The 22,359-nt window shown below is 39.6% G+C and overlaps 2 protein-coding genes across 4 annotated transcripts in view; one reads left to right on the forward strand and one right to left on the reverse strand.

Annotated features, from left to right (window-relative positions):
• Positions 1-13,236, forward strand: part of LOC117424840 (syntaxin-8-like) — a 46,187-nt gene extending 32,951 nt beyond the window's left edge. For both annotated transcript variants that reach the window (XM_058992320.1, XM_034041552.3), the window contains exon 8: positions 12,580-13,236. In XM_058992320.1, coding sequence (XP_058848303.1) covers positions 12,580-12,647 — 68 coding nt within the window. In that variant the 3' untranslated portion in view covers positions 12,648-13,236. The remainder of the gene's footprint in view (positions 1-12,579) is intronic.
• Positions 13,237-14,928: 1,692 nt separating this feature from the next.
• LOC117424151 (netrin-1) overlaps positions 14,929-22,359 on the reverse strand; it is an 80,700-nt gene continuing 73,269 nt past the window's right edge. For both annotated transcript variants that reach the window (XM_034040268.3, XM_058992322.1), the window contains exon 7: positions 14,929-19,808. In XM_034040268.3, the coding sequence (XP_033896159.1) occupies positions 19,480-19,808 (329 nt within the window). In that variant the 3' untranslated portion in view covers positions 14,929-19,479. The remainder of the gene's footprint in view (positions 19,809-22,359) is intronic.

The following is a 22,359-nucleotide window of genomic DNA, read 5'->3' on the forward strand; positions in this document are numbered from 1 at the left end:
TGATTGAACTACAGTGGGTTTTCAGATCATTTTTGGAAATTGAATTTATCCTTTGCTGGTAAGCACATGTCTGTTGACCAAGAGCATCCTGTGGGTCTAGTTGGTTAAGATCATGCTAGTCATAAGACCTGCGTCTGGAACCTGTCCAGTCTGGCCAGGGGACTAAGTGAATTAAGATCAGGCGTTCTCTGACAGTCGCTAACTCTTTTTGTATTTCAGTTTCTCTCGATTTTGTAAAATGCTTAGCAAAACGGTAGTGATCAAAAGGTCGACTGTGGTTTTCACTTAATCAATACAGAGGAGTGGTGGTTGTTATTTTATTACTTATTGCCAGAAGGAATTCTGCGCTGAGAAATTGGTGCCAGGTAATTTGAGAACTCGGCACTACGATTTTAGTGCCAGCAAAGTCAATGCGTAAACCGCAGTGCAGTGCTGTGATTTTAGTGGCAGTCAGTTTGGTGCTGAAAGGGTACAAGTGTATTCCTGTGACATAGACAGGCTAATATCAGTCGCACATTTTGAATTACATTTTTTGAAATTTTAAAACAGTTTGTGCAAACTCTGTGGAGTTCAAGAAATTGGCCTGCCATAACTTTGAAAAAAAAAAATCATATATGCATTATAAAATAGATGCATATATAGGAAATTTACCATGGTACAATTATGCACACAGTGACTGAAGAGGATATATAATTAGTAATAAAAAAATTACTTGCAGCAAAGTTCTTTCACTAGACTAGGTATCTCCCTATGCAGCAGAAGCTTCTACACTTACACGCTTAAACATGATGCTTTAGTGCTTCATACCATAGCCATTACAATCTGGGAATGTATAGAGGCATAATACTAACTGGGTAAATATGTTAGCTATTCTGCTGCGCATTGGTTGCCTCTTAACAGCAGTTCAGTCCTTATTAGTAGGTGTATTAAATGTCCAGCAGGTGGCAATAGTGAGTATACAAATTGCTAGTTTTGGGTGTTCCCAAGAAGAGAGGTGGTTTGGTCAAGTGGTTAGGGTAACACATTAAGAGCTTGGCGATTCCGATTCCAATTCCGGCTTGATATGCGCTAGTGTATTCATTGGTACATCATATTCAGTGTCATTTATTTTTTTGGTTTTTACCCCAGTTTTCTCCCCAAATTTGGAATGCCCAATTATTGTTTTTATCCCGGTTCACCGCTGCAACCCCCCGGCGACTCAGGAAACGGAGGCTGAAACACGCGTCCTCCGAAAAGTGTTCCTGCCAATCCGTCATTTTTCGCACTGCATATCCACAGCGAAGCCACCAGACCTATAGTGCCGGAGGACAGCACAGATATGAATGGCTCCACTGCAGACCCGCAGGCACCCTATCAGCCACAGGGATCGCTGGTGCACGGCGAACCGTGGATTCCCTCCATACCTGGGCAGCGCTCGGCCAATTGTGCGCCGCCCCCTAGGAACCCCTGGTCACGTTCGGCAGTGACCTGCGATCTCCACGCTATAGGGCGCATCCTGCACTCCACGCAGTTCAGTGTAATTTTTAAATGAAGAGCGGGGAATCTACCATAGGACCCAACTCAAATTCCACCTGCATCTCCACAGTTATGAAAATAAGTTAAATATACAGTACTACAGATCATAAGTGGCTAAGCTGGTGTTAAAATCTGTATCGCCATGGAGCCACACTGCTTACTTTAAGACAATCCCTATTTGTGTTGCATTTGAATTTACAATAGACCCCACACTACCCATAATTTCACGCTATTCACAGTCTTTGCAGATCCCCAAGACTGATCTCATAAACCTGCTTCGTTTCCACAGGAAACATATATTTTTTTTAAAACAAGTCAATTAATCTCTCTATATATCTGCCCTCAACACAGAGCAACTCTTGTGGAGGCAAAGGTTTGGCCAACGCAAGCCTTCTTTACAGCTCTCAGGCCCTCGTAATCTCTCAACTTTTCATTTTAAAGCTGTGCTTTTGACTCCACGCTTATTTTATGGGAAACGGCAGAAGAGAAATGATCCGGCCGTGGTAGTGAATGCGGGAGAGAGTGCTCCCAGCCCTGGTTTTATTTGCCCAGTAAACCTGCCACTCTATCGCATGGGAAATGCTGGCTTTGTTCAGCCAGGGGACCCTGGTAACTGGCAAACGGGGAATCCAGCAGTCAACAAGATGAAGGTCAACTAATATCGCTGCTAATTCCGTTTCCTGGTGCCCATGACAGCAGTGGACCGTTTGTTTGAAGATCCCAGACCCGAGTCACTGCTCACATTGTTCGACCCATGAGTATTTTTTGGCTGTGCCAACACTTCAGGATATTAATGCAAGAGTTGGGGAGGGGGATGAGTGGAAAATTCCTCTTTTTAATGCTTCTCCCTACCCCCTTCTTTTATTTATTTTTTCCCCTTTTCTCTCATTGTTTGACACACGTCTTTGTCTGCCCCGGCGTTGCTGAGCATTGCTAATGAGAAAAGAAGCGAGCAATTGCCTTTAAAAACAGATCTCAGCACAAATCAGCACTCTGGGAGTTTGATGGCTCCTTGAGATGAAGCAAATGTTTCTTATTTATCTTCTTTTAAAACTAGTCTCTCTTAACCATTTCAGCATAGAGAAAAGACTGCAAGAGAGGGAACTGCTTACAAGGGGCAAACTGACCACCTGAGGAAAACCAGGGATTCAATTAGGAATGTAAATTAAACATAACATTATTTTGTGACAAACCTGGCAATATGGGGTTAACCAACCCAGTAGCTGTGATGGCTACGTCAAGAGCCTTACATTTCCATCTGATTTCCATAAGGCTGTCAAAGGTGGTGACAGCCAGACAATATTATTTTATTGCTCCCCCTTCTGCTATTAACCCTTTAAGGACCACTGCGGGGAACAGCCTCTGCTGGTAGTATTTTTGGTAACTCGTGAAGTAGTGAGGGTCTGTGTGTTCACAGTTTTTTAGTTTGTTCAGATTGAACCCGGAGTAGAAACATGACCTCTCTGGGAAGAATATATTTTGCATCCCTGTGGATATTTTTTATGATGTCGTTTTCTCTAGAGGCCCAATCTGGAGCGATTCACACCGCCAATGACTTATCACCAGGAAGTCATTTTCTTCTACTTAGCGTGAGGGTTATCATGAGTTGAGCTAAAAACACACAAACACTTTAACTCTGCGGGAGGAAGAGGCTGAGGATCACTGCTATTGAGATACTCTTTGCAGGATCTTTGTAGAGAGCTGTTTGAATGGAAATAAAGGGGAGATTTATGAGATGGTGCTCCAATGATAATTAAACATGTTGGGAGAAAAATAATGTAAACATTTCTTGTATGTGTTTATTAATATTTGTTGTATTTTGTTTTAATCCCTTGGCTCAATGCTGGGGGGATTTGCGCTTATATTTAGATTTTTTAAAATTATTTTTATAAGTTCTGTGATCTCGTATGAAAATGTTAATGAGCCTTTGGAGAGAGCTGAGGAATGAAAAAACTGAGACCCACAAAGAAGACGCTTTGCTTTCGTGTTTAATAAGCCAGGAATACAGTCTTTAAAACACAAGAGCACTGCCAGAGAGAGGGAAGAGAGAAAGAAAGAAAAAGGCTGAAGAGCCTGTGTCGAACTCTTGGGGGGAGCGGAGTCTTAGCCATTACTAGGGCTGATTTGATGGGCCACTTGCAATGGAGGTGCTTGGGCAGGTGCTGTAAGCAGAACACTTGTAAAGGCAGCCCCCCCCCCCCCCCCCCTTCTTAATTAGGAAACTCCAGCCTTTGTTTCTAGGAGTTCCATTCCGTGCAGAGACCCAGCCCACTCTGAATGGGGGAGACATGGCTAGGAAAGAGTGGATGCGATCCATCTTTTGTGTTCTGTTGCCAAACTGGAAACAAGTGCAGGCTGGGATTTGCCAGGGGTCATCTTTTCTGAGTGGAAATGGCCCATATATCAAGGGGACAGATAAAACAAGTTTGCAAACATTATTTATGAAGAGAGCTGCAGTGAGACTGGCTAGGGAGAAAGGGCTATAAAACCTCCTTTAAACAAAGTGTAAGTGTGTTTGTTTTGTAGCATGACCATCAGATATGATTGTTTTTTTGTAGTTTTATGTGGTGTTATCCATCATATACACTACCCCCCTGGGTTTGTACACTCAAACTCCTGTTGCCTTTATATGGTAAAAAAAAAATAATAATAATAATAATATTGCATTCCTTCAAATGTGGTGCATAATCCATACTATGTTGTCTCATTTCCCACCAGTTTTGCACTTTCATCCATTATGCTCTTTGGGTTTGTCCTTCCCCTGTAGCACAATAGCTGTAAATAACTTCTTGCCCAATTGATGGGAACACCAATATCCCCTTCTTCTTTTCTTACATTTTTGCAAGCTTGCCAGCACTGTACTGTTGCTCACACACTTCAGAGAGACCAAGCGGCTCAAACGCACTGAAGAGCTATTCTTTACTGTCTTGACCTTTTGAACTCTGCTGCCCTGAGGTCATGCCCCAGCAGAGGAAGACCTCCGCTCTTCGCGAGAATGAGAATGCGGGGATTTGCTCAGCGCTCCCGTTCTAGTGGTGCTTGCTTACTGCCAGAAAACTTAAAGCAGTACATTCCCGGAACCATGCTCAGTTTTACACTAAACTGTAATTCAGTGGAGGATACCAGTACTTTCTTCCATAGTTCATCCTTTAGTGCACTCTACAAGAAACCAAGCCTTGTTTGCATGCTCCTGTTTGCATTTATTGTTCAAAGGTAGTTCAGCAGTAAGATTATCATTTTCAGCAGCAAGGGGATTTATTCTGCTTGAAATCATTTATTAGGTTCATTGACTAACTGCTGGTTTCACATAACCCCATTAGCACTAATCTTAGACTACTGTATTTTACTGTGCCTTAGAATAAGTAGTCCAGGATGCAACTCTGGGTATGTGAAACCAGCTGGTAATGTCTGTGAGCTCATGTTCTTTCTGTGTCAGCATAATGGCTTGAAAACCAATGCTAATTTATTCAGACATGGGAGGGGGGAGCCTGTTTTTGGAGTGTGTTGAAAAAAAAAAAAAGAAAGATAGGATTTGTTGCATATAGTTTACAGCCTAAAGAAACGCTTTGAACTCACAGACAAAACCAGGCTTAGATTTACCTTTTTAATAGCCTTTAAGCTTGCCCCGGCCAAAATTAAAAGTTGAGGCACTCTTTAAAAAGTTAAATGAAGTCTCTTTCACAGAGTAATTTCCCCTGGCTTCAGGGGGATTTGTGATTCCAGATTAGCCCCTGTAGCTTGAAATCAATGACCACCAAAGGACCCTGGATTTGTGGCATGGCTTTCCCAGGGTTGAATCCTCTCATAAGGCTGCTCAATGCAGTTCCTTTTCCCCAATGATCTACTTCTCCAGCAATGTGGCACTCCTGCGGCGTGGAATCTCACAGGTTGTTTGCGTCTCAAGTATCCCTGAATTGTTTGGGCTTCTGAAGGGTGGTGCTTGTGAGTTAATTGGAGATGGCCTGGAGTAATGATTCCCGCGTTTGTGTGGCAAGTTAAATGAGGGGAACGGGATCCTCAGAAACCCCCCCATGCTTTATTGTTGGTCGTTTTCATGGGCGTCTTTTCTTGTTTGTAAAGGCTACAGTAGAACATTCGCCTCGAGTACACAGCCATAAGAAAAGCAGTTTGGGTTGCTGTTGGTTTGCAGGTTAGATATAATCCAGTTTGGTTCAGACAACAACAAAAAAATGCATCATGCTAGAAATGTATTATTTAGTCATGTCCGAGTTTGACCTGTTTTATAATGTATTATGTGTATTGTAGCAGTAGAGACGGTAGAATAAGCTACTGGATTTTCCCAACATTAAAGACATTATTTCTCAGTGCCTTGGTGGATTGATCTGAAAATGTGCAATGTGTATATCGCTTTGTAACGGTGGGGGTAATGAAACACACAGTTACAGATTGTCATAGCAAAGTGTTCCCGTAAACCCTGACAACTATGGCTAGATTTGTGAGCATAGTAATTTGCGAGTGCACATTGGTTTGATTAGGCAAACACCCTTCTTGTATTAGGTTTCTTTTTTGGGACACCATAAAGCAAAACATTGAACATTTGTCAAATAATTTTACTATGCTGTTATTTCTCCTTCGCGTTTCTTCATATCTTAGTGTTTTATAGTTACGTATGAATAAACTAAGCATTCACCTACACTTTCCAGCCAGTAAACTCCAGAGGCTCCTTGAATGAAGAATCCAGCCTGCATTATGCAGCCACAGACGTCCCATTGGTGAACAGTTAATGCAGGTTTCACTGTGTATTCGAGAGAGTTTTGATAGACACAGCAGAATCACAATTAGTAAAATGATGGCTAATCATGTTAACATAAAACTTGACCCTGGCCTGAAGACCACGAGAGTCTTTTGTGCAGCCAGGGGGCAATGAAAAAGGGATTTGCACTTGCAGTCCTTTTTTTTATTCTTTCTTTCTTTTCTCCATCACATTATATTTGAAGAACTGAAAAGGGAGGGAAGGGCAGAGAGAATAGAGAGAACCCAGGCTGGTGTTGAAATCCCTGGGTGGTCAATTTGACTTTGAGATGTTATTCAAAGGCACCACTGCTCCCATTTCAATGCCAGACCCTTAATCTATTTGGCTTGCAAAAGTGACTTGTGTAGCAACCCCAGAAGCCAGGACAGAAGCAGCTTATTTAGTTATTTAGTAAGAGGGTGACAGTTCCCAAACTCCAAGGAAAGAGCTTTTAATTCCACCTGCGTGGCAGTGCAGCCGCGGTTCTCAAAGCCCCCTGATTGCCTGTTTGCTTTTAAAGGACATCCCAGGGAGATCTTGAGTTTTATTATTTCATTTGGGATAGGTTGCATGCTTATTTGTTTTCCTAAAACGGTCGGTAGTGTATACTAATAAAAACACTCACTTTGTCTCTTTGCTACGGAGTGGAATCAGTATGGTATCGAGAACAGTTTGTTTAGATTCTTTTAAACACCATTCCTTGATGTTAAATACTTGTCAAAAAAGGATTAAGTATACTGTTTCACTTTTATTTTTATGTTGTAGTGTCATCATGCTTTCGCTTACCATTGTAAAAGCAAGGTGTAATAAAGCATGATGAAGCATAGGTAAGCACTGCAAAGCCCAGTGAGGTATGGTAAAGCATATTAAAAACTATAGCAAACCAGGGTAATCCATGGTGAATGCATAGTATAACCATGGGAAAAGCATAGGGAAACTGCAAAATGATCACACAGTAGCATAGGCAACTTTGATTGCTTAATGTGTATTAATATAAATCAGTAACAAATGATGTGAGCAAAAGCCCTTTGCACTACAGAAACGATTTTGAATTCAGTTTTTCGGGGACACAAATTTGATAAAAAGACTCTTTTCTGCAGTAACTTCTCATCAGGAGAGGAAAATAATGCAGCCGTGCAGGTTGATTTTCAAGAAGGGAAAATAATGTGGTTCTGTTTTATTCTTTAAGCTTCAAACATCTTCACTATTTGTCTGTTTAATTCATTTGATTCATCTAATTGCAACTGTGTGGCAGTGCCGTGCTAAAGGGATGAGTAAACACAGCAGAAAATGCATTGTCCTTAAAACCAAAACAACAGCGGTGTTTTAATGACCAGCATTCCGTGCATGTGTGTGGGCCTCAGAGCTTCCATTCCCCTTGTTTTCTCAAAGAATGCATTTCTCTCCACGTCTTAAATGGCTTTGAGAGACCAGTGGGGAGACAGTAGGAAATGTAGTCCGTATAAACAATGGTGTGGGGAGGATGCAAGGGCAAGACAACTACGGTACTCGCCTTCCTCTGCGTTCTGTGTGATCCCAGTTAATTCCAGTATTTACTGAAACTTTGAAAAAAGTCAATGGTTTTCAAGGGTCTTTACCCACCATCAGGTATATGCCAGGTGGCAGGCTAGCAACTTGAATCTGCAGGCTGAAGGAGGACTCCCATCTATTGGATAAGATTTAAAATAACTTGGAAAAGCGAACGTTGGTCAGGGTTGCACAAACCTCTGTGCCACAACCCCTGGGGAAAGTAAGCAAAATACCCTGGGAAAGTCAAATATCCCAGAACGGTTTTGTCCTGGGAAGGTCACATTTCAGGTATGTTTTTTAGCACATTGAACAAAAGAAGCTGAACCTAATTTCAAACAGCAAACAGGAATCGTGCAAAGCGTTCACTCGAATTCCGTCCTCGGATATGTTCGAATGTAAAGCTTAATCATTTCTAACTAATATTGTGCATCAGAGCAGAGTACACCCGTATGAGATCAGAGGACCCTAATGTAACCCCTGTAATGCACATACTGTGTACAACGTGCAGGAGCCTTTGGTTTCCTTTTTGTATGAGGTGCACTTTTTGCATACTGTCCTCCAATAAAAGGATAATTCGAAACCAATACATAACGGCGACAGTTTCACACCTCTTTTTTTTTAATGACCCTGTAGTTACTAATAAAGTGATTATTATTATTATTATTATTATTATTATTATTATTATTATTATTATTATTGTATACTATACGTTTGTGACATGGTCGTCCAAAGCTTTATAATGGCCATACCAAGGTATCTGCACGCAACACATACACATAAACAAACACACACAAACAGCTCTGAATTTCATAGAAAGTTTAATAGAACACTTGTGTGTAAAAGTGTTTTCTGGTAAAAGTGTAAGAAGTGAGTCTCGGGGAGGTCTGCACCTGTTGAATATAATCACAGTGACTGATTGCTTCCTACCAATATGAGTAGGAAGTCGTCATGGGGAAACCCTGCTCAGTAACTCCATATGCCTCCCAGTCCCTGAGACTTTTCTTTACCACTTCTGAGAGCAGTTTGCCCCAGTTCCAGGAGAACGCTGTAATTAGCACTGTGTGGTCAGGTTTATCCTGGCTTTCCCAGTAGGCTGACTGAATATAGGCTAGGTTGTCTTGGAAAGGGCAGTGGAGGGAATAAGGAGGGGTGGCAATATGAGAGCAATGTAAACCAGAAGCAGTTTTAAATTGGAAAACAATGGGCAAGTTGAGTACGCAGAACGCACTTTGTGTAATTTAAACTGACTGACATCTTTCTAATTTGCAGCGAGACATGGTTTTAAAAATCTTCAACAGATTTACTTCCAGACAATGAAATACTTCGTGAAGTACAGTATTTGCGTTTGGCATACTCTTCTATTTTTTTTTACATTTTTATTTATTTTTTTGTCCTCTCCTGCTTGCTTAAAAACAAAATCCAGAAATGCTAGGAGTCTATGATAAAAGGTTTGTGAAGACAAAATTCGAAGCACTTACTGTGTTCTGCCATATAAGGTGTGACGGACAGACACACCTTACAGGACTTGAACAGTGCATTTTAACTGAGGAACTTAGAAGCTTGCATTGTGTGAACTGGAGAAGTTGAGTGGGAGAAATAATTTGGCATTCATCACTTGATCTGGGACTTTATCGACTTTTTATGGGGTGTTTTATCAAAAAAAGGGGAAACAGTTGCAGGTGAATTATCCAATCCATCCCCATAAGCCATGGAATTGGTTATATTAACCTTTTCTGAACAATACAGTAACAAAAGTAGACCAAGACTAATAAATAGCAGAATGTGGAAGCATGTGGAGCCGTTCAGCAGATGCCTTGCCTGTTCCAGTGCAGAGTTGTCACGGTGTTGCAGTTGCTTGATTTGTAGCTGGCCAGAAGTCACCTTTGCAGAATACAGCCTGGAGAAGACATCTATAAGAGGTGAAAGGGTTAAAGGGGAAACTGCTAATGCTGCTGCACTAATTAGCTCTCTGTAGCAGGAATGCAGTTTAAACAGCATCCCCTTATGCAAACCTTTGTGGTTGTGGGGCTGTTTGCTTTGGTAAGACCCGTCAGAGACGATTTAGATTGCTAGGACTGAAATGAATAAACAGGAATTTACTCTGCCTGGTGCACTGATTAAAAAGGCTTTGTTTGCATTCACCTGGGGACCTGAATGGAGACTTCAGGCACAGATGGATGGAGTCAGCCTAAGATCTCAGCCCTCGCTAGGTCTGTGGCATTTCCGAAAGCTAAAAAAATAACTGCTTTGTCAGGCTGTGTGGCCCTGCCTTTTAGGAGTTGCAATATTAGTATGTGATTGGTAAACCTGAAGGTAGTCATAATATGTGTCAATTTTGATGTGGGACTGAAATATTTGCCAGACTCCAAAGGAATAACGCTGTTTTCATGTACGGTAGGTCACCCTCAAGGTTCACTGCAACCACCTATGAGAGAAGGAATGCCAGTGAAAAGCGAAAAATAAGTATCAGATGCCCTTCAAAGTGCGTAACGGCATCAATAAAAGCATCAAAGCTCTGGACGTGCTAGATAGGCATGAAGTCATTGTGGTCGAAATGAAAGGGGAGGGGGCAGGGTGGGATAGGACTTTGTGTCACAAGTCGATGGGAAAGGCATTGCCTTATAATTCCGTCTTCACAGTCAATGGGATCAGTGTGACCTTATAAAAACATTTCCATTATTTGATCCTTTTGAACGTACATCAGTGGGAGACAGCAACTGGAGGTGACGTTACTGATGCTGCCTGTTCCTGGCAACACTCTTAGAAGCTGGAAGGGAGAAGACACGGATTACACCCATATCAGATGTTTGGGAAGGAAGCATTGTTTTTGCATTGTCCTAGCCAGCTAACCGCGAGACAGCGAGAAGACTGTGATGGTGTCATAGCTGAAGGAAGCTGGCCATGTGAGTCACAAATGTAAACAACTGCAGAGAAATCAAATGGAACCATCTCATTGTAAATCCCCTTTGCAAGAGTCTCCTCTATACTGAGCTGGGTCGGAGTCTGCATGCTAACATTTCAGTATTAAGCAATATGCAATATTCTGCAAAACAGGAACGCTGACTTTTAGCACAGTCCTTACTCCCAAAGGACCCGGCTATGTTTTACACAATGGCTATTGCTTTGCAGTACTAATTTAAACAAGGCTGCTGCCTTTATAAGCCTCTGCTTTACCATGTTCACTTCATGCTTTTCTAAGGGGAGGGGTATGCCTAATCGTACACATTGTTGCTATTATTGATAATTCCCAGAGGGTATAGATCTTTTTTAATTACATTTCCTTTGTGGCTGATATGATCTTGACTTAGAATTGATACCGGGTGAGGGAATTCACAGTGAACTATGTAGCTGGTAGGAACGGCTTCATACCAGCCTAAAACAAGTATTCAAGAATTGAATAAACTGCTTAAAACAGCAGAGTTAGTTTATTTATTTTTATTTGCCTCTTGTTGAAGAGTGACAGTGTCTGCTTCGCTGTTCCATTGTCTTCGCCCTTCACCCACTTTTCTGTCTTTTAATCAGCTCAGTTGTATATGTTATGACTATGTTTTAATAATCACTGATAACACCACCTCTGATATAATTGCAAACATGGCAATGCTCTCATGTTTACAGTTACTGCTTGTGTAATACCATGTTAGGTTAAGTTTGAGCCAACGCTGAGAATTCAATGACGAGTCGATAGTCCGCTGAGACCAGCAATCTTTTGACGCTTTTTCAACAGGGAGTTGTCGAAACAAGACATGTTTATTACAGAGTTCCTGACTGCCTTTTATAATTCCACTTGAATTGTTGCTAGATTTAAAAAAAAAAAACTTAATTTCCCATGAACTCCATGCCTCAGAATAATTGGCTTTTTTTTTTTTTTTTTTTTTAAACAGTAAATATTGGCAATCCATAAAACATGCATTTAACACTGGAGCTTGACAGCTAACAGTGACTGCTTTGTGTGATCGATATAAAAAATGTTTTTTTTATAGCTTGTTCTCTGTGCTGCTGCACAAGAGGGATTGTGTTGCATTGTTTGCTATCCAGGCTTAGCGTTGCAGTTAGGTGTCAGTTTCATCTTTCGCTACAATCCTAAGTTGTTACACCTTCAGTTTAAGAGGGCATATTGCAGACGACACAAGCCCTGGTGTGACAGAGGAGTAAAGCCTGAAAGAGCTTGGATTGTTTTCAATAGAAGTATTTCTTGTAACACTGCAATGATTCCCGCTACCCCAAGTTCAATACATGGTTGTTCCTTATGCCTCCAATACATAATCCCTCACAGAGAAAGGTTAGTGGAGAGCATTCTTTGGAGAAAGAGTAAGGCAGGATATTGAGCATGCTATTACTTTCCATTTTTGTGTTTGTCAACAAGAAGAGATTCATTGTACACAGAAAGGATTTTATGTCCACACTCGACACATGACTTCACTGATGACTAATTTCTTGCATTTGGTAATATTTCTCTATGCCATTCTAGAAGAAGGAACATAACATTAATCATGGCATTGCTTTTGTGTGTGTGTAATATTTGTTTCCAGTTTGACACAGCAGCATCGCAGTATCATAGAGGCTCTATTTATCTTGTGAAGCACAGCGTTTTTAAGGAGCGCCGTGGGAGGTAAATCCAAACATCAGGTTCTTCTATGGGAACCCCAGCCCCAAATGAAGACATACTGTATTCTGGTGTTCACTGTATAATTCCAGTTGCACCTCATAACTTTTAAATTACCATGGTTTGTTTTTAACATGCAACTCCATTCTTTAACCCCTATTGTTGTTTTCTGTTTTAGGAATGCTGGTGGTGATTGTTCTGCTGTTAATTGCCATTGTGGTAGTTGCGGTCTGGCCAACAAGCTAATGAAGCTAATGAAAGTGAAATGGATGCTGTTACTCTGTACACCGTTCTACGTGATTGCCTGGTATGGCATGAAGACTGGGAGGAACTGGAACTTCCTCTCTACATACTTTAGTTTTCCTTTATAATCCATGCGCAAAAGTGAAGGAAACGACAGCTGTGCAAACAAGCAATAAAGATTATTCCGCGTGCCCTTCAATATCAAAACGGCTTACCCGTCTCCGAATCATGGAAACCAACATTGCATCTCCCAGAGCCGTGCGCTTCATAGTTAATTCAGAAGAGGTCTGCTTTGTAGTTCTAATAGCAGTCTGATTTCATAGGCTGTTAATAACGTTTTCTTGTTTTCTAACGTTGAAATTCACTGTTTACATACGAATAGAGTTTTTCAAATCAGGATTTTTCTTAATATCCCAGAACATATGATGATGCAATATAAATAGCGAACACATTCACTAATAGAAGGAAATTATTGTAAATCTTAGGAACTAAATTACATTCATATGTAACAAAAGGATTCATATGCGTGATTTGTTTCAATGTACCAGTTTACTGTACCTAAATAAATTACTGTATTAAAATGTATTTATCATCCTGTTTTTTTTTTGTTCTTTTTTTGCCTGGCATTTAATATTCCCTGTTCATATTCATATCTCCTAAACCATTTGAGATTCATAATTCATATTTGATATTGTCAGTGTTGTGGAAACTCAGGGCAAAATCTCTTTGAAATGTGGTCTTGTACAGCTGCTGTCAAAGGTTCATGTGACTTTTTGGATTCTGAATGATGAAGATGTAGCACTTTGTACGCAATTGTATTCTATGATTCTGTAGGTGAATCTCACATAAGGGTATTGTCCAATAAAAGTGAATCCTTTTATGGCAGTAATTTTTTTAAGCTACACAGCCGCACTGTCAAAACCTCGTATATGAGAACTTTGAGGTACCAACTTCATATTTGCAGGGATAATATGAACATTGCATGATAACTGTGACAATGGCCTTGAGAATAATCTTTATTGACATAATAAAACGTATGATTTCCTCCTGATAGAGTTGGCACACTGAGATATTGGACTTACAAGATGTTGGCTTATTTAGGCTTTAGTATTCCCACCTTAGTAGAAAGCACTGCAACTTGTAGATTATAACCTTCCTTTCAAAATACATTGAGCTGGTTATGGTTCCACATGTTACTAGCTGTCCTCCACAGCCTGTAGGTCTCGATTCAGTGGTTCGTTGTTACAAGCTGCCCAGTACTGTACAGCAATCTGAGAGAGGGTAGGACTCTGTAGGTGAACAAAAAGCAAGAAGTTGGAACTGTCTGCATGCAAGTGAAGATCTTGAGAGGATGGACATACTTTAGTAAACCTGGAACTGTGTACACGAGGGTAGTGCAAAGGAGAGTTCGGAGAGAGGTTTTTAAACTAAGTACAGTTATATGTAAAGGTGTGGTTGATACAGCAATCTCAATAGAAGGATACAGAATTGACATGTGTTGGGGTTCTAGTTCCATACCATGACAGTAGTAAAGTATTTTAAGTGTGAAATGTTCCAGTGGTGACTTGGTGTAACAAGTAACAAACTGCATTTTTATTTGTTTTTATTATAAAAAAATGAACTCGTAAAGCTTAAGCAAGATCTGTAATAATTGTTATACAAGTCGGGCCAGAAAGACTGATGGTAATTCCAAGAATAAATTGCTTAAAAACCTGCTTTTTTTTAACGGTGTTTGATTGATTTGTCCTATCTCATGCAAATAAGAAAGCCTTTGCAGCATTAAGATTGTAGCGCCATCGTCTGCAGTAGAATTCTCAAACTCCCAAAAGAGCTAGCTAGGAGATGACAGCCTGTACACCTGCTTCAGGGATAATATGAAATTCCATTTTTATAGCGAGATGTGAAATGGTCTGGGCTATATAACTTAAAACATCTAATCGTAGGGTATATACAGTAGAAGTCATAAAAAAAAAGACTAACGTTTCAACAAAAACTTCTTACTGACTTCTATAACGCTAATAGGAACTGTTCCTTTTTAAAATCTGCCCTTAAATCGGTTAGATGCAACTCATTGGTGTGTTTATTGTTTCTGTTGACTTAAACTGGTAAGGTATAATATTATTTGGTGTGTGTCAATCAATCGATGCCATTATCTATCTATCTATCTATCTATCTATCTATCTATCTAGTGACTTAGCAGAAAATGAGTTATGAGTGGTAACATTACAGAGAAAACTGCTCCCGTTCCCCTGCTGTAAAAAGTAAACAGGTACAAAAACATGTGTGAGGGTAAAGTTTACAGGAGTTTTATTTAACTGAATTCTGGGTTTAGTACATCCAGGTAGGTGTTCAGTTGTTACAGAATCCTTCTGGTTTAGTTAATCACAGCCATCTAACAACCAAATAAAAACAAAAAAAGACAAAATAAAATCCACAATGTTTCATATGTCATTAAATATATTCATATATAATAACCATAATATATTAGTATGCATCGTAGAGAAACATTGCAGAAGTATGCATTTGCCACCACTAAACATTTACAATTCAACGTGGGAGCAGAGAAAAGGGGTCCGGCAGGTCTTTGTGTGTGTCATAAAGATCAGTTTAGAAAATTCTTTCTTTTGAAAACTGACCTTGAACACAAACAGCATCTTTCTTTATGGCCTTTTATAAGGTAATTGTCTCCCTTAACAGTACCTTGTACACATTGTATGTCACCCAAGAGGGACAGTTGGTTAGTGTATTGAAGTCGTGTAGTGTACATGGGAAAAGAAAAAAAAGAGAAATAGCCGTGTGTGTGTGGAGAGTGTTGGTTTTGATTTAGATCCGTTTTGCAAAGCTCTTACCCTGTAAGATCAATAGCTGTCAATTGTAATACATTTGCCAGCTCTCCAAATAGAAGTTAATGTAATACACAAACGATGTTAGAAAGCCATGCAACCGGACGGTGTCTGTGACAAATAGGTAATTGAATTTGTATGTCAGTATGACAACTTCCAAATTGAGCGTTTCACTGATACCTGTGCAACTAGCCCTACAATAAACACTATGCACTTTAGGTGACTACAGCTTGTAACCTGGTAAAATGTGATATGAAGCTATGCAGTGTGAAACATGTTTTTATTTTACATTTCTTTTACTATTTCATAGAAAGTTATCAACACTGTGTTATATATTAGAATGCTCATACAATATAAGCACATATGCAGGCAGTATCGTACAGTAGATGATTCAGATACATTCACACACACACAAACACATACAGTGCACCCCAGCTTGAGTCTTTGTTCTTGACAGTGGTTTGGATTATCGGTTTAGACTTAAGACCAGTCCAGCTCAATAAAACTGGGTACAGGCACTATCCCATCTGTAGGTGAGATGTACCAGTCTTGCTCGGGAATGCTTTTGGGAAAATATCTTGGAATATCTTGAATTCACAGCTTAAAGGGTTGAACTGTTGAGTAAAGCTGGGCCCACATCTGCGTCATTTAGAACTCGTTTTTTTTGTAACCTTCTTTTTGCATTACAAAGGGCAAACCGTCATCAACTGTTTATCTCTTTCTCCTATTCGAAAATACATTGCGATTTCTTCATGTGGCTCCTGTTCGGCTTGAACTTCAGCGGTTACACTGACAATGTCCTGCTCTGATACAGTTTGGGAATCAGGTGAAACTCTGGATGGCTTGTCATTGATTTATGGAAAATAATTTAAAACTGCACACACACACACACAGCTAGGGGAGTTTTGTTGCAGTTGCATTATTGATGCACATGTAGGGACCTTGTGCATTTTATCAGGTGCAGAAAAGGCAGAATGGGTGCAACAGGCCTGTCAGCTCACATGACAAAATAAAACAGGTATAGTTTCTAGATTGTATTTGTCTTTAAAAAAAAAAAAAAAAAATTAAAATATTTAATTTTTGGTTATTAATAATAATAATAATAATAATAATAATAATAATAATAATAATAATAATAATAATAATAATTCACTTTTATAATCTAGTTAAGGTTTTACATAAAAATACTAACTATACAAATAACATTTTTTAAATGACTTGTAACGCCTTTATTTGAGTACCAAATAAACTTTGATGCTTTTTAAAATGCACACATCTATCACATATTGATTTTATTTACTGCGTTTCATTTTTATTTTTTTTTACAAATACAAATAAAAATAATTCATACTGGTTAATATGACTAAGTAAAAAATGAAGATTATGTTTAGAACACAACACATTTTTCTTTTTGCTTTGTCTATCAGTAAAAACTAAATTGGGATTTATAGTGTTTTTTTTTAATGGTTGAATCAGTGCCAGTTGATTTTACATTTTATCCACCCGCAGAGTTCAGGTGCTAAAAAATATTTTCAGGAAAGGATAAGGTTTTCCTTCCCACAGTCAGTCATTTTCAAATGGTTTCCCCGAATTTTAGCTTTTGGAACGGAAGTGAATGACATTCATTTGAAATCTTTTTGCTCAGTTGCACCACACTTTATAACACTGAAAACAGTTTATAACAATGCAAAGGCTAGCTAGAAATAAACAGGTGGTGTATTTTAAGAGTTGGCTGTATTTACGGCACCACTTGTGTCTTTAAAGAACCGCTATAAGTATACACGCTGTAATTAAGATTGAATCAGTTGTTTATTACTAGCTGTTTCCTTTCAGGAAAGTGTTACAACATTTGCAACAGAGCCAAATGCTGGATGCAAGGTAATGTTTCTGATCACCCTCCTTCAACACAGTTCTTTAAGGAATTCAATGGATATTTTTTTTTACAGCATCCATTGTTGAACCCAAGGGGTTACAAATAACTGTAAAGGCTGTATTTACGACCACAGCTATGGTTAGACTGGTTGCTAATTCTACTACAAAAAGACTAGAAAAAGGCCTGCAAAAATGGAGGTAATGATTTATAATGCATTGTCTTTTGTTAATAGAGCCTTTTCTTCTTATCTGTACAGTGGCATAACATGAACAATGAGCTTACTTACAAGACAACAGCATACTACAAACATATACCACTGTATATTGATAGCCTATTGCTGCTGTACTGTACAGGAGACCCTAGCAGTATACTCAACATACTACATTTCTGGAAGGGCTGTGGGCTGCTTTGCAGAATCATCAGGAGTTGTGATTCCAGGCTGTCAAAGCTCGTCAATGTGGGTTGCTACTTGGGGCAATGTCAAAAGTCCACAAGTTCCTTTTCCTCTGGTGGTCCTGTCCCTGCTGTCTGCTAGCTCCGGTTTGACGGCTGTAAGTGCTTGCACAGGAGCTGCTCTGCAGAAACCCAGATCTCCTGAAGGGCTGATGCAACAACTCTGTGTGTTATACATGGGGATTGAGAGAGACCCAGTAGCTCAGGTCTTGAGAAAGAAATGAAGGAGTTTGCTCGTGAAGGATTGTGCCGGGTGGAAGTAACTATCGGGGACAACCTTGATTGTCCACTAACTGCTCTGTGGGTCTACAGGAAATACATCTCTCTTTATTAATTTAGGGGAGGTGGGGTTGAAACACTTGCATGTACAGAATGTATAGATAAGGAAGCGTTAGAAACAGCACTCTGTTTAGATTATACTGTATAATATTAATGCTGCATGTGTATTGGGAAACATGGATCAGCCACCAGAAAACCCTTTTGTCTGCATAAGGTAAAAAAAAATGGGTCTAAACTCTAATGAAGGCTGGCAAATCTAAATTATATTACCGTGGAAGTCAATTAGAAACAAACTATAAATAATCTGCGATTATGAGTTTCCTTTGATTCTGAATTTAGATCTCAGGTTCTATTTGGCGATGTGGCCCAAATGCTTAAGCTTTTGAGGCTGTAAGTCAATTCCATCAAGGGAAAGAAATATTTTAAAAAGCAACGGTCAATGAGGATGCGTTGGGGCCTCTTTCTCCTGGATTACAGAACCCCACGCAGACTGATTTGGCCAAAAAGAGTACATTGCCTGTCTCTCTATATGAGAAAACACATTATTTTTAACTTCTCCCATAAAAGGGCTCAAACATGCACTCTTCAAGATTCAGAAACTGAATCTTGCAGTACCCAGCCTGTACCTTGCTGTACCTTGCTGTACCCATTTGCTGTACCCAGCCTCCATTGCGATTGAAACCCAGGTCAAGAGCTTGTCAACTTCAACACATCTCAATAAGAAGACTTTCCCCAAAATGTACAATTTTGGCACTTTAATATCCTAACATAGAGTGAACTATAATATAATGAGGTACTGTTCCACGATATAGCCTTTTGTTTAGCTATGGGATATGTCAACATTTACTCTTACAAGATACTGAATGCAGGAACCACAATAAAAGCTTAGTTTAACTATACATCTAAAAAGTTAATACTGTCCTTTTTTAAGATTACACAGTTCCTGTGATCAGGCGTTAGACCTAGCAGTCATCCTGCACATACCTTTTCTCCTTTCGTTGCTTGTCCTAAAAATAACAAGAAGAAAAGAAATCGAGCTGCTTTTGGAATTGAAAAGCAATACAGTAGTTGGGTTTTGGTAGCTGGACTAAAAAGTTCTGTTCAAAACATATGGAATTTGTTACACACCAAAAAAGCAACAAACAAAAAAAAAACAAATAAGAAGAAAACAAAGTTATATATTTGTAATATTAGGTGCAAACTCGGCAAATCCAAAAGTAAAATAATCTCAAAAAAAAAAAAAAAGTTGTGTGAGCTCTTCCACAAAAGTCATCCTAATTTTCTCTTCATGCTCCTACTCAAAGCAGCACCGCTCAGTCTCTCCCCCCCCCCCGCCCCCCCCTCTCTCGCATCCTTCTCCCTCTCTCGCACCCTTCCTCTCTCTTCTTTAGGCCTTCTTGCACTTTCCTTTCTTATCTCTCTGCTGGAACTTCCTGAGTCTCCGGGCCCACGTGTCCCTCCACTGTATCACCAGGCTGCCCTTGTCTGCCACCACACCGCTCTGGTCCGGAGAGTCCTCGTCGTTGCCCAGCAGCAGATACTTCTTGCCCTGTTTGATTTTAGGGCACTTACAGGCCACGTCCTTGGAGCGCACCCAGAGGAGCTGATCTCCTCTCCGGATGCGGTTCTCTCCCTGCTTGTACACGGAGATGATGTTCACCGTGAACTTCCACCACTCCCCAGCCTTGTCTGCTTTCAGGATGTGCACCTGCACGGCTGCAGGGAACAAGAACACAGGGAAAAGAAAAGGGAAGGCTCATTGACTGTTTTATTAAAATGTAGTGCCCTTCGATCCCACAATCAAGTCAAGTGGCTGCATATCCTTATTAACATTCCATAATAACGAAGCAAACCTGCTTATGATTGCACGTAAAATCACTGTGCGAGTTTCCTCAGTTTGTACTCTGCTGTAAGTATGTCCTCCGTTTCTGTACTATTAACATCGAAAAGGAAAACAATACCACAGCTTGCGTAATTAAAAAAAAAAACATTCGCTTTGCAACAGTAAAAAGCTAAACACAGTAAAGATGGTAAAACCCTCTTATGAGGGTCCTATTGCTATTAGAAAATGGATACATTAAAAAAAAAACATTTACAATTTTTTTCGTGATTTTATGCATCACTAGTTTTTGTTGCTCATGAATACAAACATTTTCCTCAATATTCCATGAGTAATGCGGTTTGCTCCTCAGAATTCCATGTGTGCTGTGGTCCAACTTTTTTTTCAAAATGATTGGGACAAAAAAAAAAAGCCTGGAAGCCACAATGTAATAGAAAAGGATAAAATAAGACAGATTATTTACCTTTTCATTCATTTTCAGGCTGCATCAGTGCAGTGTAAATCAGCACTATGGGCAGTTCTTATGATCCTCCCTCCATATTAGCACATTTGATTCGTTGACCTGTTTAATTCTTTACATTTGCGTTCCTTCCGCAAGCCCTGAACTTTAACCCTTCCTGGTTCCAAAAGCCAGCATATTCCCTGTCACAGCAACAGTTGCCATAGCTTTTCCAGCCAAGGGAATCAGCACCCACTCTAAATGTCTGAAAAAAGACCCCCTCCACACACACACACACACATTCACACCAGTCAACAAGTAAAACTCATTAATGTTTGACAGCAGTAAAGAAGGTTACTCTAGAAACTGCTTTTCCTTCCTCAACCAAGAAAGTAAAGAGAAAATATAAAAGGTCCTGGGGACCACCTGGCAAACATTCTTCTTTTTATTTTTTAAACAAAAATGAAAAGAAATGGAGAAAAAACAACACAAGAAAAAAAAAAGTACTTTGTGAACCTGGTGAAATAAACATCGGGTGTGTTACCAGGGTTAAGAGCTATAAAGCTCAAAAACTAGTCATAAAAACCGCACAAAACTAGCAGTGTTTACTCCTAGTGAAATTTACAGGACGCTCCGAGTTTTCAAACAGCAGGACACAAGCTGGCTTCTTATTTCAACCTAGTTTGCAATGGCTGTAAAGGAGAGACTCCAGTGGATGTGTGCCATTCTGTTTTACGCTAACCAGATAGTCAGACACAGGAAAGTGTGATTCGCCTGGTATCGGAGGTGTATAATGCAAAGGACTGGCAGATAAAACACACCCAGCTCTATTTTGCAAAGAACTTGATGTTTACAAATAAAGAGACAAGGGCATCGGTTGGTTTTCGGTAACAATTTAGTTTAAGGATAAATAAATCTATAAACGTGTTATAAGTAAAATATGTCGACAGTTATTAAAAATAAGGAATTTACAACAAACCTTATAACTACTTTCTGACAAAGTTTTAGACTGTAATAAACTGCTAATTATCTTCAAAGCCTTTCATACATTTATATGCACTTTTATGGGTCCTCAAACTAAGTTCTGTGAAGTCTGTGGATTTGTATTGATCTCAGCATTAACTTGTGTGTTACTGCCATTAGTTTCTACAGAACAGACTATTGAGTGCACTGTGCAAAAGAATAGGGCAGTCATTTGATTGCAGTCTTCTTGCATCTAAAGCTAAAGGAACACAAAACCACTTTTCAGGAACAGTGGCTTGAAAACTGGTTCCATGAGACCGGGAGACCTGGTTTGAGGCAACTTTGCTGTATCAAACCCCAAGTCTCCCCTGTTGTGCCACGCAGTGGCCTGAAACCTAGTGTCCTGAAACTAAGTTCGAAGCCAACACGTGGCTTTGTGTTCCCTAAGCTTAAAATGCAAGGTTCCAAAGGGAGAGAGAGTTGATAGGCTGGAGAAGGAAGGGGCAGGCAGGTGTATAATTATTAACCGTGGCAGCTTGTGCCAAGCTGCCCCCCCCCAGCTGAAGTCCAACACTGTGCTACATCAGCTTCAACTTAATCAACTCTAAACACTGCCAGAGCTGTCGCCTACAAAAAAACTGTTTTCTATAAAACTAATATTGGCAAAAGCTGAAAAACAAATGACTTTGCAATCAAGAACAGCTGTAAATGATAAAATGACACTAAAACTGGCTTAAAAAAACTCCAAGGAAAACATAAACAGAAAAATGGGAATCTGTTGTGACATGCCATAAAAGGAAAAAAAAATAAATCACAGCAAATCCTACCATTGCATGAATCATGCTTATTATTGCACACACTTCTTTTACTCTGTTTAGTCTAGAGAACAGACAGCAAGAAAAAAATGCTACTATTTTATAAAAGGACTTAATATGAATTCCAAATAAAACAAATATTATAAACTAAAAGGAACCAATTTAACTCTGTTTCAGTTCATTTAGTTTGCTGTTAAAATAATAATAGTC

Source organism: Acipenser ruthenus, chromosome 19 (assembly GCF_902713425.1).
Source record: "Acipenser ruthenus chromosome 19, fAciRut3.2 maternal haplotype, whole genome shotgun sequence".
NCBI lineage: Eukaryota > Metazoa > Chordata > Actinopteri > Acipenseriformes > Acipenseridae > Acipenser > Acipenser ruthenus.